The sequence below is a fragment of the Salvelinus alpinus genome, chromosome 5, assembly GCF_045679555.1.
Source record: "Salvelinus alpinus chromosome 5, SLU_Salpinus.1, whole genome shotgun sequence".
Classification (NCBI taxonomy): Eukaryota; Metazoa; Chordata; class Actinopteri; order Salmoniformes; family Salmonidae; genus Salvelinus; species Salvelinus alpinus.
The window spans coordinates 9,884,308-9,903,698 of NC_092090.1; the positions used below are offsets into that span (position 1 = coordinate 9,884,308).

General features: G+C 44.1%; 1 protein-coding gene across 1 annotated transcript in view; it reads right to left on the bottom strand.

Annotated features, from left to right (window-relative positions):
- otog (otogelin) overlaps positions 1 to 15,074 on the bottom strand; it is a 163,604-nt gene extending 148,530 nt beyond the window's left edge. The window contains exons 1-7 of the mRNA XM_071400514.1: positions 14,859 to 15,074; positions 14,411 to 14,462; positions 14,065 to 14,119; positions 8,339 to 8,588; positions 6,979 to 7,077; positions 5,385 to 5,542; positions 3,393 to 3,514 (exon numbers count right to left, since the gene is read on the bottom strand). Coding sequence (XP_071256615.1) covers positions 3,393 to 3,514; positions 5,385 to 5,542; positions 6,979 to 7,077; positions 8,339 to 8,588; positions 14,065 to 14,119; positions 14,411 to 14,462; positions 14,859 to 15,009 — 887 coding nt within the window. The 5' untranslated portion in view covers positions 15,010 to 15,074. The remainder of the gene's footprint in view (positions 1 to 3,392; positions 3,515 to 5,384; positions 5,543 to 6,978; positions 7,078 to 8,338; positions 8,589 to 14,064; positions 14,120 to 14,410; positions 14,463 to 14,858) is intronic.
- Positions 15,075 to 19,391: the final 4,317 nt, after the last annotated feature.

Below are 19,391 nucleotides of genomic sequence, written 5' to 3' on the forward strand. Positions count from 1 at the left end.
CCAGACCTCAATATGTTGTCTGGAGACCAGACTCACTACAACACTGAGTTATAGAGACACAATGGGACCAGACCTCAATATGTTGTCTGGAGACCAGACTCACTACAACACTGAGTTATAGAGACACAACGGGACCAGACCTCAATATGTTGTCTGGAGACCAGACTCACTACAACACTGAGTTATAGAGACACAATGGGACCAGACATCAATATGTTGTCTGGAGACCAGACTCACTACAACACTGAGTTATATAGACACAACGGGACCAGACCTCAATATGTTGTCTGGAGACCAGACTCACTACAACACTGAGTTATAGAGACACAACGGGACCAGACCTCAATATGTTGTCTGGAGACCAGACTCACTACAACACTGAGTTATAGAGACACAACGGGACCAGACATCAATATGTTGTCTGGAGACCAGACTCACTACAACACTGAGTTATAGAGACACAACGGGACCAGACCTCAATATGTTGTCTGGAGACCAGACTCACTACAACACTGAGTTATAGAGACACAATGGGACCAGACATCAATATGTTGTCTGGAGACCAGACTCACTACAACACTGAGTTATAGAGACACAATGGGACCAGACCTCAATATGTTGTCTGGAGACCAGACTCACTATAACACTGAGTTATAGAGACACAACGGGACCAGACCTCAATATGTTGTCTGGAGACCAGACTCACTATAACACTGAGTTATAGAGACACAACGGGACCAGACATCAATATGTTGTCTGGAGACCAGACTCACTACAACACTGAGTTATAGAGACACAACGGGACCAGACCTCAATATGTTGTCTGGAGACCAGACTCACTACAACACTGAGTTATATAGACACAACGGGACCAGACCTCAATATGTTGTCTGGAGACCAGACTCACTACAACACTGAGTTATAGAGACACAATGGGACCAGACCTCAATATGTTGTCTGGAGACCAGACTCACTACAACACTGAGTTATAGAGACACAACGGGACCAGACCTCAATATGTTGTCTGGAGACCAGACTCACTACAACACTGAGTTATAGAGACACAATGGGACCAGACATCAATATGTTGTCTGGAGACCAGACTCACTACAACACTGAGTTATATAGACACAACGGGACCAGACCTCAATATGTTGTCTGGAGACCAGACTCACTACAACACTGAGTTATAGAGACACAACGGGACCAGACCTCAATATGTTGTCTGGAGACCAGACTCACTACAACACTGAGTTATAGAGACACAATGGGACCAGACATCAATATGTTGTCTGGAGACCAGACTCACTACAACACTGAGTTATATAGACACAACGGGACCAGACCTCAATATGTTGTCTGGAGACCAGACTCACTACAACACTGAGTTATAGAGACACAACGGGACCAGACCTCAATATGTTGTCTGGAGACCAGACCTCAATATGTTGTCTGGAGACCAGACTCACTACAATACTGAGTTATAGAGACACAACGGGACCAGACCTCAATATGTTGTCTGGAGACCAGACTCACTACAACACTGAGTTATATAGACACAACGGGACCAGACCTCAATATGTTGTCTGGAGACCAGACTCACTACAACACTGAGTTATAGAGACACAACGGGACCAGACCTCAATATGTTGTCTGGAGACCAGACCTCAATATGTTGTCTGGAGACCAGACTCACTACAACACTGAGTTATAGAGACACAACGGGACCAGACATCAATATGTTGTCTGGAGACCAGACTCACTACAACACTGAGTTATAGAGACACAACGGGACCAGACATCAATATGTTGTCTGGAGACCAGACTCACTACAACACTGAGTTATAGAGACACAACGGGACCAGACCTCAATATGTTGTCTGGAGACCAGACTCACTATAACACTGCCTGAGTTATAGAGACACAACGGGACCAGACCTCAATATGTTGTCTGGAGACCAGACTCACTACAACACTGAGTTATAGAGACACAACGGGACCAGACCTCAATATGTTGTCTGGAGACCAGACTCACTACAACACTGAGTTATAGAGACACAATGGGACCAGACCTCAATATGTTGTCTGGAGACCAGACTCACTACAACACTGAGTTATAGAGACACAACGGGACCAGACCTCAATATGTTGTCTGGAGACCAGACTCACTACAACACTGAGTTATAGAGACACAATGGGACCAGACCTCAATATGTTGTATGGAGACCAGACTCACTACAACACTGAGTTATAGAGACACAACGGGACCAGACATCAATATGTTGTCTGGAGACCAGACTCACTACAACACTCAGTTATAGAGACACAACGGGACCAGACCTCAATATGTTGTCTGGAGACCAGACTCACTACAACACTGAGTTATAGAGACACAATGGGACCAGACCTCAATATGTTGTCTGGAGACCAGACTCACTACAACACTGAGTTATAGAGACACAACGGGACCAGACATCAATATGTTGTCTGGAGACCAGACTCACTACAACACTGAGTTATAGAGACACAACGGGACCAGACCTCAATATGTTGTCTGGAGACCAGACTCACTACAACACTGAGTTATAGAGACACAATGGGACCAGACCTCAATATGTTGTCTGGAGACCAGACTCACTACAACACTGAGTTATAGAGACACAACGGGACCAGACATCAATATGTTGTCTGGAGACCAGACTCACTACAACACTGAGTTATAGAGACACAACGGGACCAGACCTCAATATGTTGTCTGGAGACCAGACTCACTACAACACTGAGTTATAGAGACACAATGGGACCAGACCTCAATATGTTGTCTGGAGACCAGACTCACTACAACACTGAGTTATAGAGACACAATGGGACCAGACCTCAATATGTTGTCTGGAGACCAGACTCACTACAACACTGAGTTATAGAGACACAATGGGACCAGACCTCAATATGTTGTCTGGAGACCAGACTCACTACAACACTGAGTTATAGAGACACAACGGGACCAGACCTCAATATGTTGTCTGGAGACCAGACTCACTACAACACTGAGTTATAGAGACACAACGGGACCAGACCTCAATATGTTGTCTGGAGACCAGACTCACTACAACACTGAGTTATAGAGACACAACAGGACCAGACCTCAATATGTTGTCTGGAGACCAGACTCACTACAACACTGAGTTATAGAGACACAACGGGACCAGACCTCAATATGTTGTCTGGAGACCAGACTCACTACAACACTGAGTTATATAGACACAACGGGGAGCACTTCATTTTAACACCTTTCTCAGCTCTTATTTTACATCTGCTTATAAAATATTTATTAAACAGACCTGTAATCAATCAATCAACCAATCAATCAGTCGATCAAATCAATGGATTACCTCTGTCCCTTGAAGGTGACTTTGGACCTGTGCAACCTGATCTCTCCTTCCCAGGGCAGGAAGAGACTGACTGAGCGCGTGCAGGAGTAGGGAGACGAGCGGCAGTCTGGGTCATTGTGGACCTGGAAAATCAACAGAATACACTATTTGTTCATTTATAAAACATTTTAGTTAGTTAGTTAATAATAACAAATAAGTAAATACAATAAATAAATACAGAGACATTTAGATCAATGACATTGCTACCGTACACAAAACATGAACCGAGAAACAAGTGACCAGAGCAAACAAGACCAACAGTCCCCCCCCCCCCAGCCGATCCCCCCACAACACCCCCCCACGCACAGAACTCCCCCCCACCCGATTCCCCCCCACCCCACCCACAGGACTCCCCACTCGTTGTGTGACAGACAGGTCTAAAGTAGTGTCATAAGTTAACTAGAAAACAGACGGTGAACATGGTACATTCCTACCCTTGATGTCAGTGAGACAGGGTGACAGCACAACTCCAGAAACCCCCAGGACGTTCCCAAATCTAATGAACAAAATGTGCCAGGAGCCCCCCTGAGGGCACAGTGAGCAATTTGGGGATTGTCTAGCTTTCATCTTGAATGGTTAGTGTGGGGTGCAGTTAGATTCTCCGGGGTTGCTCGATTGAGTTCATATGTTGGACCAAACTCTGGTCCAACAGGTCACTACACACGGAGAGGTCTCTCTTCCATGAGGCACTGGGAAGGGATTGGTTTATTAGTCATTTTAATTAAGCAGCAGATAATTGAATTTCGAGACCGGTCCCTGTTTACTACTATGAATAAATAATGAGTGGATTGGATGGATAGACCGTTGTGGCCCCCCAGGGGACTCCATATACACACAAAACAGAACGTAAATAATGAGTGTATTGGATGGATAGACCGTTGTGCCCCCCCAGGGGACTCCATATACACACAAAACAGAACGTAAATAATGAGTGGATTGGATGGATAGACCGTTGTGCCCCCCCAGGGGACTCCATATACACACAAAACAGAACGCAGCTAGAAGTCAAAGGAAAAGGGAAGTTCCAGGTAAAGTTGTTTCTTATTCTAGTTTTCTCCTGGAGCGACTTCCTCTCGGTTACTCAGCTTTGTTTCAGGAACAAAGTCAAGGTTTGTTGCGGACGGTTGAGATGCATTGTGGGTAATTGCAGTAGCCTAACGGTAATTGACATAAATTAGTCCAGTAATGAGACGGATTTCAGTTAATCTTCAGAGCAAATATTACCCCGAGGCCAAGACTGTACTCTTCTACTCTGAGACTGTACTGAGAACCGACAACCCTGAGAAACACTGGGAGATGAAGAGCAGCTCAGGGAAATGGTACTCACGGGGAGTGGAAATCCTAGCTAGCCGATGATGAATAACATCACTGATATTCAGCATTTCAGTTTATAAGAATTGAAAATAGAATTTTGGTGCCAAGTTGAGTCTTCCATATCAAGCCATAGTCCCCACTTTCCTTTAAAACCAAGTTGAGTCTTCCATATCAAGTCATAGTCCCCACTTTCCTTTAAAACCAAGTTGAGTCTTCCATATCAAGCCATAGTCCCCACTTTCCTTTAAAGCCAAGTTGAGTCTTCCATATCAAGTCATAGTCCCCACTTTCCTTTAAAGCCAAGTTGAGTCTTCCATATCAAGCCATAGTCCCCACTTTCCTTTAAAGCCAAGTTGAGTCTTCCATATCAAGTCATAGTCCCCACTTTCCTTTAAAGCCAAGTTGAGCCTTCCATATCAAGTCATAGTCCCCACTTTCCTTTAAAACCAAGTTCAGTCTTCCATATCAAGCCATAGTCCCCACTTTCCTTTAAAACCAAGTTGAGTCTTCCATATCAAGTCATAGTCCCCACTTTCCTTTCCAACCCTGTATTCTTTCTACACCTACTAGACCAGATATGGATCTGTGATATGCTACTGAGAGTCATGCTCTCTGCTGATGAACATGCAGCAGCATTACCTGTATGAGAATGCTGGCCTGGCTGGTGTCTTCACAGTCTCTCAGCAGAGTGTAGGTACATCTCCCAGGAAGGTGATAGTACAGCCCATCAAACGTCTCGTAGTTATACTGGCCCCACGACCGACACGTCATCTCCCTCTCAAATCCTGGGTTAGGAACTGGACAGACAGACAGACAGACAGACAGACAGACAGACAGACAGACAGACAGGCATACAGGCATACAGGCATACAGACAGACAGACAGACAGACAGACAGGCAGGCATACAGACAGACAGACAGACAGACAGACAGACAGACAGACAGACAGACAGACAGACAGACAGACAGACAGACAGACAGACAGACAGACAGACAGACAGACAGACAGGCAGACAGACAGACAGACAGACAGACAGACAGACAGACAGACAGACAGACAGACAGACACAGACAAGCATACAGACAGGCAAGCATACAGACATATAAGCATACAGACATACAGACAGACAGACAGGCAGACAGACAGGCAGAGACAGACAGGCATACAGACAGACAGGCATACAGACATACAGACAGGCAGGCAGACAGACAGACAGGCAGAGACAGACAGGCATATAGACAGACAGGCATACATACAGGCAGACAGACAGACAGGCAGACAGACAGGCAGGCAGACAGACAGACAGACAGACAGACAAGCATACAGACAGGCAAGCATACAGACATACAAGCATACAGACATACAGGCAGAGACAGACAGGCAGAGACAGACAGGCATACAGACAGACAGACAGACAGACAGACAGACAGACAGACAGACAGACAGGCAGACAGACAGACAGGCAGGCAGGCAGACAGGCAGACAGACAGACAGACAGACAGGCATATAGACAGACAGGCATATAGACAGACAGGCAGGCAGACAGACAGACAGACAGACAGACAGACAGACAGACAGACAGACAGACAGACAGACAGACAGACAGACAGACAGACAGACAGACAGGCAGACAGGCAGACAGGCAGACAGGCAGACAGAGACAGTTGGAAGGTGAATGGGGAATGTGTTGGTAGAACAGTCCATACAATTCCCAATTTATGCTGTCTGTCATCCCCCCCACTTCAACCATCTGTACCCCCACTCCAGATAAAGCTCTGGATAGAAGACAGTTAACCTGTTAGATACTGTCTGTCATCCCCCCCCACTTCAACCATCTGTACCCCCACTCCAGATGAAGCTCTGGATAGAAGACAGTTAACCTGTTAGATACTGTCTGTCATCCCCCCCCCACTTCAACCATCTGTACCCCCACTCCAGATGAAGCTCTGGATAGAAGACAGTTAACCTGTTAGATACTGTCTGTCATCCCCCCCCCACTTCACCCATCTGTACCCACCACTCCAGATGAAGCTCTGGATAGAAGACAGTTAACCTGTTAGATACTGTCTGTCATCCCCCCCCCCCCCCACTTCAACCATCTGTACCCCCACTCCAGATGAAGCTCTGGATAGAAGACAGTTAACCTGTTAGATACTGTCTGTCATCCCCCCCCCCCCACTTCAACCATCTGTACCCCCACTCCAGATAAAGCTCTTGATAGAAGCTATTAACCTGTTTGGCATCGTGTTCCAGTAGCTTGGTATAAACTGCAGTCACATGACTCAGGATGGACACACTGACCTCCATTCAGACAAGGAAACGAACAGGGATCTGAAACACAGTCACATTCAGTATCAAACAGATGTTATGCACCTTCATACCAAATACACTAACTCTACAGACAGTTTCCTTTCCATGAAGATATTGAAGGTTATTTGATGAATTCTCTAATGATAACAATATAAATCCCTTCTTAACCAAATATATAAACGATCCCACAGTAGACTGAAACCAGCGTTGTGCTGTCCCACAGGCTGAGTTGCCTGTTCAAGATGAAATACCTGGGAAGTCACAACTTTCCATGACGGCAGTTTTGGAGAAAGTCCCCACCTCCACCTTCCTCCCTCCCCCTCCGTTCATCCCTTTCTCCTTCTCTTCTTCTCCTTCTTCTACCTGACCTTTATGTCAGTTCTTCTTCTACCTGACCTTTATGTCAGTTCTTCTTCTACCTGACCTTTATGTCAGTTCTTCTTCTACCTGACCTTTATGTCAGTTCTTCTTCTACCTGACCTTTATGTCAGTTCTTCTTCTACCTGACCTTTATGTCAGTTCTTCTTCTAACTGACCTTTATGTCAGTTCTTCTTCTACCTGACCTTTATGTCAGTTCTTCTTCTACCTGACCTTTGTCAGTTCTTCTTCTACCTGACCTTTATGTCAGTTCTTCTTCTACCTGAGCTTTATGTCAGTTCTTCTTCTACCTGAGCTTTATGTCAGTTCTTCTTCTACCTGAGCTTTATGTCAGTTCTTCCTCTACCTGACCTTTACGTCAGTTCTTCTTCTACCTGACCTTTATGTCAGTTCTTCTTCTACCTGACTTTTATGTCAGTTCTTCTTCTACCTGACCTTTATGTCAGTTCTTCTTCTACCTGACCTTTATGTCAGTTATTCCTCCACCTGACGTTTATGTCAGAGCTAAGCCTGAGTGGCTAGCACCTATAGCTGCAGCTCCTCATGTTGCCCTGGCAACATATGGCCAGTGGTCTGAGGAGGGAGGGAAAGAGGGACAGATGGAGAGTGGTGGTAGGACCTGACCCTGTTAACCTGTTAACCCAGCCGTATTAAAGACGTACACATTAGAGACCCACTTAGACTAAGCTGGGCTGGACGAAAGGGGCTCCGCCTCACCTCTCTTAGTGTCTGTTGTAGAGAGGTGACTCAGGCCAGACAGAGGGGGTAATTGTTCTTGGAAAGGATGGGAAGTTTGGGAGAGGGATGTTAACCTTGCACAGTTAGACTCAAACATCCTACGGGTGTTCACACAATCTCTTCTGTACATAAATGTCTTTTCCCACCAAACATACGGTAGCCTACCTGTTGGCCTACGCAGGCCTACTGATGACCTCAGTGCTTCCTGTGAGTCTGAAGATGAATCGACTACAGTTGTGTTGAAGTAGTGGACTGAAGATCTTCCAACTGAAGATGGCTGGATGGATGATAGGTTGACGGATGAAGAGTTGGATGAAGATGAGTGAACTGAGGAGACATTGGTCGACGTGTTGGCTAGTGATGCATTGGCTGATGATACATTGGTTGCTAATGTATCTGCAGTTCTATGAAGTTCCTTTGGGGGAAGATTGAAAAGAAAGAACAAGTAAATACAATAGAATTATGTTCAACATGAACTCAGAAGAGACCATTATTTAATCCTAGTCGTATGAGCCTGTCCTGACTTGACCAGACTCCTGCTTGCTAGACTCAGCAGCTGTTTGAAAGAGTCTAGTCCTGACCAAATATATTAAATGTTATCATTTACATATGGAGAGTCTAGACAGTGTTTGAGAGAGTGAAGAATGGGTAATTCCCAGCAAACCAAAACTAAGCTCTTTGTAACAGAAACTGATTCGCTTTAATTAACAGTGTTAAAGTTTCCTGAGTTTAATAACGAATACAGTGAAGCCTCGATCACCTGGAGAAGCTAGCCATGCTCTCAGGTGACAGATTTAAGACTGAGTTGATTAAATGTTTGACATCGAAACGTTTTATAGTACAATTGTACGTTTTGGTTTCACAAAATTCCTCTAAGATTTACAGTAGGCTACATTGGTGCCAAATCAGAGTCTGGAGTGAGATGATAAAGAGATACAGAATTCCAGGTAGAATAATTCTAGAACGAGTAGAAGGGCTGAGAATTCTAGAATGAGTAGAAGGGCTGAGAGAATGTTGGCTTCAAATGAATCATCTACAATGATATGATAAAGAGATACAGAATTCTAGAATGAGTAGAAGGGCTGGGAGAATGTTGGCTTCAAATGAATCATCTACAATGATATGATAAAGAGATACAGAATTCTAGAATGAGTAGAAGGGCTGGGAGAATGTTGGCTTCAAATCAATCATCTACAATGATATGATAAAGCGATACAGAATTCCAGGCAAGCAGAATCCTCATGACTAGAGGTGAGAGAAGAGAACTGTCATCCACCCCCAATACAACTACAGAGCACTACACTCTTATAGGGGAAAAAAGGGTTATTGAGAGGTTATTTGAAGTGAGCAATGGTAAAATCTATGCAGTGGTGGAATAAGTACACAATTGTAATACTTGAGAAAAAGCAAAGATAGTATTTGGTTTTAAGTATACTTAATAAGTATCAAAAGTAAATGTAATTGCTAAAATATACTTAAGTATCAAAAGTAAAAGTATAAACAATTTCAAATGTCTTATATTAAGCAAACCAGACGGCATAATTTTCATTTTTTTATACCGATAGCCAGGGGCACACTCCAACACTCAGACATAATTTACGAATGAAGCATTTGTGTTGAGTGAACTTGACAATTTTCCTGTTCTGCTAGCCATTCAAAATGTAAAGAGAACTTCTGGGTGTCAGGGAAAATGTATGGAGTTAAAGTACATAATCTTTTTTAGGAATGTAGTGAAGTAAAAGTAAAAGTTGTAAAAAATATATACTGTATATATAGTAAAAAGTACAGATACTCCAAAAAACGAGTTAAGTAGTACTTTAAAGTATTTTCACTTAAGTACTTTACACCACTGAATCTGTGTAGCACTGTTTCTACTCAAAGAGCCGTTGTCTTGGAGATAGTTTTCTTTAGGTATTATGCTGTCTGAATGGTTGTAAAGAACGTTCTTGCTAAAGGGGTTGTGGATGTTGCCGTGACGTTGAGACTCCCTAACCAGGCTCTCTAAGTGTTGTTCTCCCGCTTGAGTTAGAACACAATATGACAGAGTTTGGTTGATCTAGACAGGTTTGCGCCTGGGCTGGAAGGCAGTTAGGTTGGGGTATGTCATTTTAGATGAAAATTTGAGAGAAAAAAAGAGTCCGATCCTTAAGAGGTTTTAACAGTTTAACAATGATCAAAGTTAGTCATGGAAGGAGTCAGTCTGTCCCTTCTGCCCCAGAATGTGGCGTTCCCTCCTATAAGTTCTAAGCCAGTCCCTGTAGATGCAGCACATAGGCTTATTATTCCACCCTGGAACTCAGGACTCCACCACCTGTGTTACCAATCCTCCACCTCTACCCCGTGTCCAGCCTCAGCTTCTACCCAGCCCCAGCCTCCATCCCATCTCCAACCCCAGCCTCAGCTTCTACCCAGCCCCAGCCTCCATCCCATCTCCAACCCCAGCCCCAGCTTCTACCCAGCCACAGCCACAGCATCCACCTCTACCCCGTCGTCCCCAGCCCCAGCTTCTACCCAGCCTCAGCCTCCACCCATCCCTATCCCCAGCCTCCACCTCTACCCCATCCCCAGCTTCTACCCAGCCTCAGCCCCAGCCCAGACACCTGAGCCCTCCAACCTCTGCTTTCATCTCCCAGACCAGACCAGACCAGGGACAAAGGCACCGAGAGAGAGAGAGAGAGAGAGAGAGAGAGAGAGAGAGAGAGAGAGAGAGAGAGAGAGAGAGACGCACAGAGAGAGAGAGAGAGATAGAGAGAGAGACGCACAGAGAGAGAGACGCACAGAGAGAGAGAGAGACAGAGAGAGAGAGAGAGAGAGAGAGACGCACAGAGAGAGAGAGAGACAGAGAGAGAGAGAGAGACAGCGAGAGAGAGAGAGAGAGAGAGAGAGAGAGAGAGAGAGAGAGAGAGAGAGAGACGCACAGAGAGAGAGACGCACAGAGAGAGAGACGCACAGAGAGAGAGAGAGACAGAGAGAGAGAGAGAGAGAGAGACGCACAGAGAGAGAGAGAGACAGAGAGAGAGAGAGAGACAGCGAGAGAGAGAGAGACAGCGAGAGAGAGAGAGAGAGAGAGAGATCCATGTACACAAACAACAAGTGTGCGGTTAAAATTGGCAAAAAACACACACATTTCTTCACACAGGGTCGTGGGGTGAGACAGGGATGCAGCTTAAGCCCCACCCTCTTCAACATATATATCAACGAATTGGCGCGGGCACTAGAACAGTCTGCAGCACCCGGTCTCACCCTACTAGAATCCGAAGTCAAATGTCTACTGTTTGCTGATGATCTGGTGCTTCTGTCACCAACCAAGGAGGGCCTACAGCAGCACCTAGATCTTCTGCACAGATTCTGTCAGACCTGGGCCCTGACAGTAAATCTCAGTAAGACCAAAATAATGGTGTTCCAAAAAAGGTCCAGTCACCAGGACCACAAATTCCATCTAGACACCGTTGCCCTAGAGCACACAAAAAACTATACATACCTCGGCCTAAACATCAGCACCACAGGTAACTTCCACAAAGCTGTGAACGATCTGAGAGACAAGGCAAGAAGGGCCTTCTATGCCATCAAAAGGAACATAAATTTCAACATACCAATTAGGATCTGGCTAAAAATACTTGAATCAGTCATAGAGCCCATTGCCCTTTATGGTTGTGAGGTCTGGGGTCCGCTCACCAACCAAGATTTCACAAAATGGGACAAACACCAAATTGAGACTCTGCATGCAGAATTCTGCAAAAATATCCTCCGTGTACAACGTAGAACACCAAATAATGCATGCAGAGCAGAATTAGGCCGATACCCACTAATTATCAAAATCCAGAAAAGAGCCGTTAAATTCTACAACCACCTAAAAGGAAGCGATTCCCAAACCTTCCATAACAAAGCCATCACCTACAGAGAGATGAACCTGGAGAAGAGTCCCCTAAGCAAGCTGGTCCTAGGGCTCTGTTCACAAACACAAACACACCCCACAGAGCCCCAGGACAACAGCACAATTAGACCCAACCAAATCATGAGAAAACAAAAAGATAATTACTTGACACATTGGAAAGAATTAACAAAAAAACAGAGCAAACTAGAATGCTATTTGGCCCTAAACAGAGAGTACACAGTGGCAGAATACCTGACCACTGTGACTGACCCAAACTTAAGGAAAGCTTTGACTATGTACAGACTCAGTGAGCATAGCCTTGCTATTGAGAAAGGCCGCCGTAGGCAGACATGGCTCTCAAGAGAAGACAGGCTATGTGCACACTGCCCACAAAATGAGGTGGAAACTGAGCTGCACTTCCTAACCTCCTGCCCAATGTATGACCATATTAGAGAGACATATTTCCCTCAGATTACACAGATCCACAAAGAATTCGAAAACAAATCCAATTTTGATAAACTCCCATATCTACTGGGTGAAATTCCACAGTGTGCCATCACAGCAGCAAGATTTGTGACCTGTTGCCACAAGAAAAGGGCAACCAGTGAAGAACAAACACCACTGTAAATACAACCCATATTTATGTTTATTTATTTTAACTTGTGTGCTTTAACCATTTGTACATTGTTACAACACTGCATATATATAATATGACATTTGTAATGTCTTTATTGTTTTGAAACTTCTGTATGTGTAATGTTTACTGTTCATTTTTATTGTTTATTTGACTTTTGTATATTACCTACCTCACTTGCTTTGGCAATGTTAACACATGTTTCCCATGCCAATAAAGCCCCTTGAATTGAATTGAATTGAGAGAGAGAGAGAGAGAGAGAGAGAGAGAGAGAGAGAGAGAGAGAGAGACAGAGAGAGAGAGAGAGACAGCGAGAGAGAGAGAGAGAGAGAGAGAGAGAGAGAGAGAGAGAGAGAGAGAGAGAGAGAGAGAGAGAGAGAGAGAGAGAGAGAGAGAGAGAGAGAGAGAGAGAGAGAGAGAGAGACAGAGAGAGACAGCGAGAGAGACAGCGAGAGAGAGAGAGAGAGAGAGAGAGAGAGAGAGAGAGAGAGAGAGAGAGAGAGAGAGAGAGAGAGAGAGAGAGAGAGAGAGAGGAGGGGCTGAGCTGTGTTTGCATTGTTAACCAGTGATTATTAGGAGCGTCATTGTGAACAGAGAGCAGAGTGAGAATTACTGCTCGTACAACAGCAGATGTATCTGTCTCCTTGTAATGACTCTCAACAACATGCAGTTATCATGTTGCAACTCAATTATGGAACACGTAATGTCAGCAAACTGAGACGTTGCGTATTAGGACAGGAAGTACAGATTATAGAACATATATAACTATTGCACGTTAGGCTCTTGGGATGTAGCTGAGTTTGGATTGAACGTAAATGGTCATTAGGACCAAGGGACAGTATGAGAACTAAACGGTGTGACCCCAGCTAGTGTGAGTTCTCTACATTGTGTACTAACCTATATAGAAGCCTAAACTATGTGTACTAACCTATATAGAAGCCTAAACTATGGTTTCTCACAGAGAAACACTGTTATGGAACGTGTTTTCTAATGGGAGTAGTTTGGAGATATGGGTAAGACATCTTGTGACTCTAATGAAGTGTACAGATCATGTACAAGTTGCATCCATTTTGTTCTACTTGACCATAAGTACACTAATGATGCTACAGCATAAATTAAATATATTATATATATTTTTTTTAACGGTAATTAATACACATAGAAAAATATTTTTACATATTTCCTCCAATTTAATCTAATGCACAGACACTACAAATCGAGCTTGGGGTCTTTATGTACTGAAAGAAATCCAGGTATAATTTCTGTATTTTACTGGGAATGAAAAGCTCAGGGTCATTAGTTGTGATTTCTGGTGTCTGTGCCTGACATATTTAACGTGCTCTATCAATGCTGCGTTTCAAAACAGCGGCTCCGCTCTCCTACCTGTCCTCTTGGGGAAGCGGTATCCCATTTCGCCAGCATTATACTGCTGCTTTTGCTGTGGGGAGAAAGAGAGAACAAGGAAAGGTTTGTTCCTAGCAGGTAATCAGCACTTGTGTTGGTCAGGAAAAAGAACCGCGGCGCAAAAAGACTAGGACCTTTTCTCTGACATCAACAGAATACGAGGCTGAAAATCACTACTGTGTGACTACAACTCAGACAATAAACACACCTCTCAATACATTCGCAATGAAAAGCATCTTAAAATGACTGTGTAATAACGTCTTCATATAACATAATAACAATACATAATTTTACAAATTAATTATACATGATTTATGAAACTCACTTATCATGCCAGTTTGTTATATTCACTGCGTCTATGCCCCACGAAATATGCGCTGAAATAAATGAGTAAAACAATAAATGGAAGTGATGAGTGATCGAAATTATTAAAAGGTCAAATAAAACATTTCTGAATAAATCAATAATACGACATCAGAATATCAGAACAATCACCGACAAAGTAAGTACAGTTCTACACATATAACAGGTGCGCAAATACGGCGTCCATAATAGTGCATTACAATATTCTGCATCTATGATATAGAAAACATTTGGCTAGCTGTATTCCTGCAAAAAACTTGTCATGCAAATTAATGATTAAATGGTAAGAAACGGAGGAAAAAAATGACTTCACAAATAAAACAAAATGTATAAACATGAATAGTCTATGTAGTTTATTCAAAGAGTAGGACAGGAGGTTAAGCCAATTCAATAATGAACACGGGACTTACCTTGATAAATTAGAATAAAATATAACGATAAAAAATGCAAAAATCTTTTCCTACTCAAAATTAAATTAGGATCCATTCGTGATTCATACAACCCACGGTCAGTGGAATCACTTTCTCCCCCGCCAGGTAAAATGTAATTTAGCTGCACCATTGATACATTTTTTCTGATACCATGTGGATAATTTCCTCCTCACAGATTTCCTCTCCTTCTCTCACTTTTTCCATTCGGGTTATTCCGGAGGAACATCCTCGCTCCTTGGATAGGCACCAGCCGCTCCTGCCTATTTGCATAATATATGCAAGGATGGCAGGTAAACTAGAGGCGCGAGGACAGAGATGGCCCGGGTTCTGAAGTGGTGCAATATTTCCACTTAGGTGGACATGTTTTGTAAACCACTTTAACATCCAGTGGGAAAGTATGGTTAAATGTGCTTCTAATTTGTGATTTGTGAGAGATCGCCTATAGGGCCCAGGCTATAAATCCAGTATGCTGAATTTTGGAAAAGTAAACATTCACCAAATCAAATATAATTTGTACCACAAGCCATAGGAACATGTTTTTGTTTTAAATCTAGGCTAAATGTGTTTCTAAATGTTACATTTATTAAGGCACTTGACATTTTATTTTACACCTGATAGTGTTGCACATCTGAAACGTCTACAGCTATTCCTACCGGTAACAACTCATCTACTGCCTCGACAGCGCCCTCGTGTGTTCCATATGTCAACATGCAGAGGGAGAGAAAGAGAGTTAGAGATAGACGGAGAAAGAGGGAGAGAGGGCAGGGGAAGGGGGGTAGAGGGGGGTAGAGAGGGGGGGGGGAGAGAGAGGGAGAGTGGGGAGAGAGTGGAAGAGAAGAGGGAGAGGGAGAGAAATTGAATTGTACATTGCAAAATAAATTCCATCAATCAGATTTCATTTGAACATACGTTTTTACAAAGCTTTAGCAAAACGCGGACCGGTACACCCTAAAGAGCCAGCCTCAACACGGACCTGAACACCCTAAAGAGCCAGCCTCAACATGGACCTGAACACACTAAAGAGCCAGCCTCAACACGGACCTGAACACCCTAAAGAGCCAGCCTCAACATGGACCTGACCACCCTAAAGAGCCAGCCTCAACACGGACCTGAACACCCTAAAGAGCCAGCCTCAACATGGACCTGACCACCCTAAAGAGCCAGCCTCAACATGGACCTGAACACACTAAAGAGCCAGCCTCAACATGGACCTGACCACCCTAAAGAGCCAGCCTCAACATGGACCTGAACACACTAAATAGCCAGCCTCAACATGTACCTGACCACCCTAAAGAGCCAGCCTCAACATAGACCTGACCACCCTAAAGAGCCAGTCTAGGGTAACAGTGGAGAAAAAACCTATAGGAAGATAGAAACCTTGAGAGGAACTAGACCCTAGGGAAGGAACCAATCCTCTTCTCTCTCTGGCTAGCCAGGCAAGTTCAGAGGTTGTAAGCCCGCCAAGGTCGGGCAATTGTTCAAATGAAACTCAATACCCAACGAGTAAAACTTGATAAAATGTGGAGTAATGGCGGTCTGGTAGTCATGATCTCAAGTGTAGGATTTGAATGTGAATCGGATGCTTCTCACACAGAGGGCTCTGGTTACAGAGAGAGGAAGTGGGTCTATGTGTGACTGACTCTCACAGAGAGAAGAGGGCATTGACCAAATTCCCTTTAGAGTTCCTGGGGCGCTCCCATGTCCCACGGCCGCTTTGTGCCGCTCCACCATTGTGTGTCTAGTTTCATGGGGGGGGACATGGCGGGAGGAAACTGTGGACAGGGAGAGCAGGGGGACAGACAGGTGGAGGGGACAGAGGCTTTGTTACGTCAGATTAGAAACTCTATGATGGAGATGAACATCAACATACACAAACCAGATGCCCTTCTCTCTCTCTCTCACTCACTCCCTTCCCTCTCTATCTCTCTCCATCACTCCCTTCCCTCTCTAGCCCACTCTCTCTCCATCACTCCCTTCCCTCTCCATCCACTCTATGATGGAATTGAACATCAACACACACAAACCAGATGCTCTTCTCTCTCTCTCTCTCTCTCTCTCTCTCTCTCACACTCACTCCCTTCCCTCTCTAGCCCTCCTTCGCTCTCTCTCTCTCTCTCTCTCTCTCTCTCTCTCTCCATCACTCCCTTCCCTCTCCATCCACTCTATGATGGAATTGAACATCAACACACACAAACCAGATGCTCTTCTCTCTCTCTCTCTCTCTCCCTCCCTCTCTCACTCCCTTCCCTCTCTAGCCTTCTCTCTCTCTCTATCACTCCCTTCCCTCTCTAGCCCTCTCTCTCTCCATCACTCCCTTCCCTCTCCATCCACTCTATGATGGAATTGAACATCAACACACACAAACCAGATGCTCTTCTCTCTCTCACTCCCTTCTCTCTCTCTCTCTCTCTTACTCACTCCCTTCCCTCTCTAGCCCTCTCTCTCTCTCTCCATCACTCCCTTCCCTCTCCATCCACTCTATGATGGAATTGAACATCAACACACACAAACCAGATGCCCTTCTTTCTCTCTCTCTCTCCTTCTCTCTCTCTCTCTCACTCCCTTCTCTCTCTCTCTCTCTCTCTCTCTCTCCCTCCCTCCCTCCCTCACTCACTCTCTCACTCACTCCCTTCCCTCTCTAGCTAGCCCACTCTCTCTATCTATCACTCCCTTCCCTCTCCATCCATCTGTCTCTCTCATATAAGGGGGCTGAAGGCATCCCCCCTGTAGTGGGTGTGGTTTCTTCCCTCCCTGTGTGCTACAGGCTTCTGTTATCTCCCCTGGCCCTGCTGAAAGCCTGGCGCCCGCTTTGTACCCACGATGCAATGGGCAGAGTAGTTCACTCAGGATGGTTATGATGAACCTGACTCTACAGCGGTGAGAGTAGAGAGAGTTCACTCAGGTTGGTTATAGGACCTCATCGGCCCAACACAAGACCCAACTCAATCAGAAGTTAAAGGACCTCATCACCCCAACACAAGACCCAACTCAATCAGAAGTTAAAGGACCTCATCACCCCAACACAAGACCCAACTCAATCAGAAGTTAAAGGACCTCATCACCCCAACACAAGACCCAACTCCATCAGAAGTTAAAGGACCTCAACGCCCCAACACAAGACCCAACTCCATCAGAAGTTATAGGACCTCAAATTTTTGTTTAACACTTTTATTTTCCTATGTACAATGGAAACTAGGAGATGTAACATCATAGAGGGTTAAATAGTCATTTAGAAACAATATTATATACACATTTTTAAAAATCAGAGGGAACAGTGTGTCATCGTCTATGTACATACAGGTTGTTGTGCTCTTGGTGGCACGGTAGAATTAACTTGACAATGGAGAATGACCTGCTACTACGTTTAACTTTATATTAATACAGAAGCATGGGGACACAACAGGGTGCACGCAGGCACACCTCAAAACAGCAACATACAGCTCATTTGCATATCAGTGACCTTCAACCCTGAGAGGCTGATACTATTGGCTGGGAGTTCTCGACTATTACGTTAAAGCTGTACAGCTCCGTATACGACACAGGCCAGATTTTTTTATATTTTTAAACCATGACAAGTGAGGTGATTAATTTCATTTTGACACTAAATTATTGCAGCCTAGTTTAAACTAACTTCCGTTGAGATCTCTAAAGGATTTGGTTTCCACAGGTCTTATTCACGGCCTAGAAAAATCTGCTAATTCATCAACAACAACGTGGTACATTTGTTCCTCAAGGGCATATCTTCTTTTAAAGGGAGGATCTGCATTTTAACATTTTCACTTTGACATCAATGCAAACTGATGACTCGGGGAATATTTGACTAAAATGGAAGTCGGGACTAAAAAGGGGGCTAGACTTTGGGTCTGTTTACTCAGACAAAAGGTTAAGCCACTTCTAAAAAGCATTCTCAGTTGAGAATTCTTAAAGTTAAAAGTGCTTTTCAGTCCAGGAATAAAGTTAATCTGGGTCTGGGAAACCGCCCCGTCTGTCCAATCCATAAAAACCTGTCCTAAAGCCAAATAGATCAGACCAACCCTTGAGGTCAGTGTGATGATTATAAATAAAAACATTTAGCTGAAGCAAAGCTTAGCAGCACTAATCAGTATGTAAAGCACATCATTCATATAAAAACAGTATCATCATCAGGTCAATATTTATATTCCTCAGGTTTAGGACAAATATATTCAAAACAAACACACCACATTTGACATATTCTCAGTTTGAATCAGAACTTCATTTTGAAACAGCTCATGATTTAGGATTAAAAAAAACTAACTCAATGTTATCCTAACATGCTGCTTTCGTTCTCCAGAGGGATTAGCTTTTGTTTGGGAGTTTATGAAAAGTAAGTTGTTGATATGCAAACACTGTTGTATTGTACTAAACGCCCCTTCTAAAACAGGAGAACAATACAGCTGCCCTGCCAGACTGACAACTAACACAGCAGGAGACAGAATCATGAACTTGATACAAAACATCACAGGTCTGATATAGATTAAACACTAAAGGTCC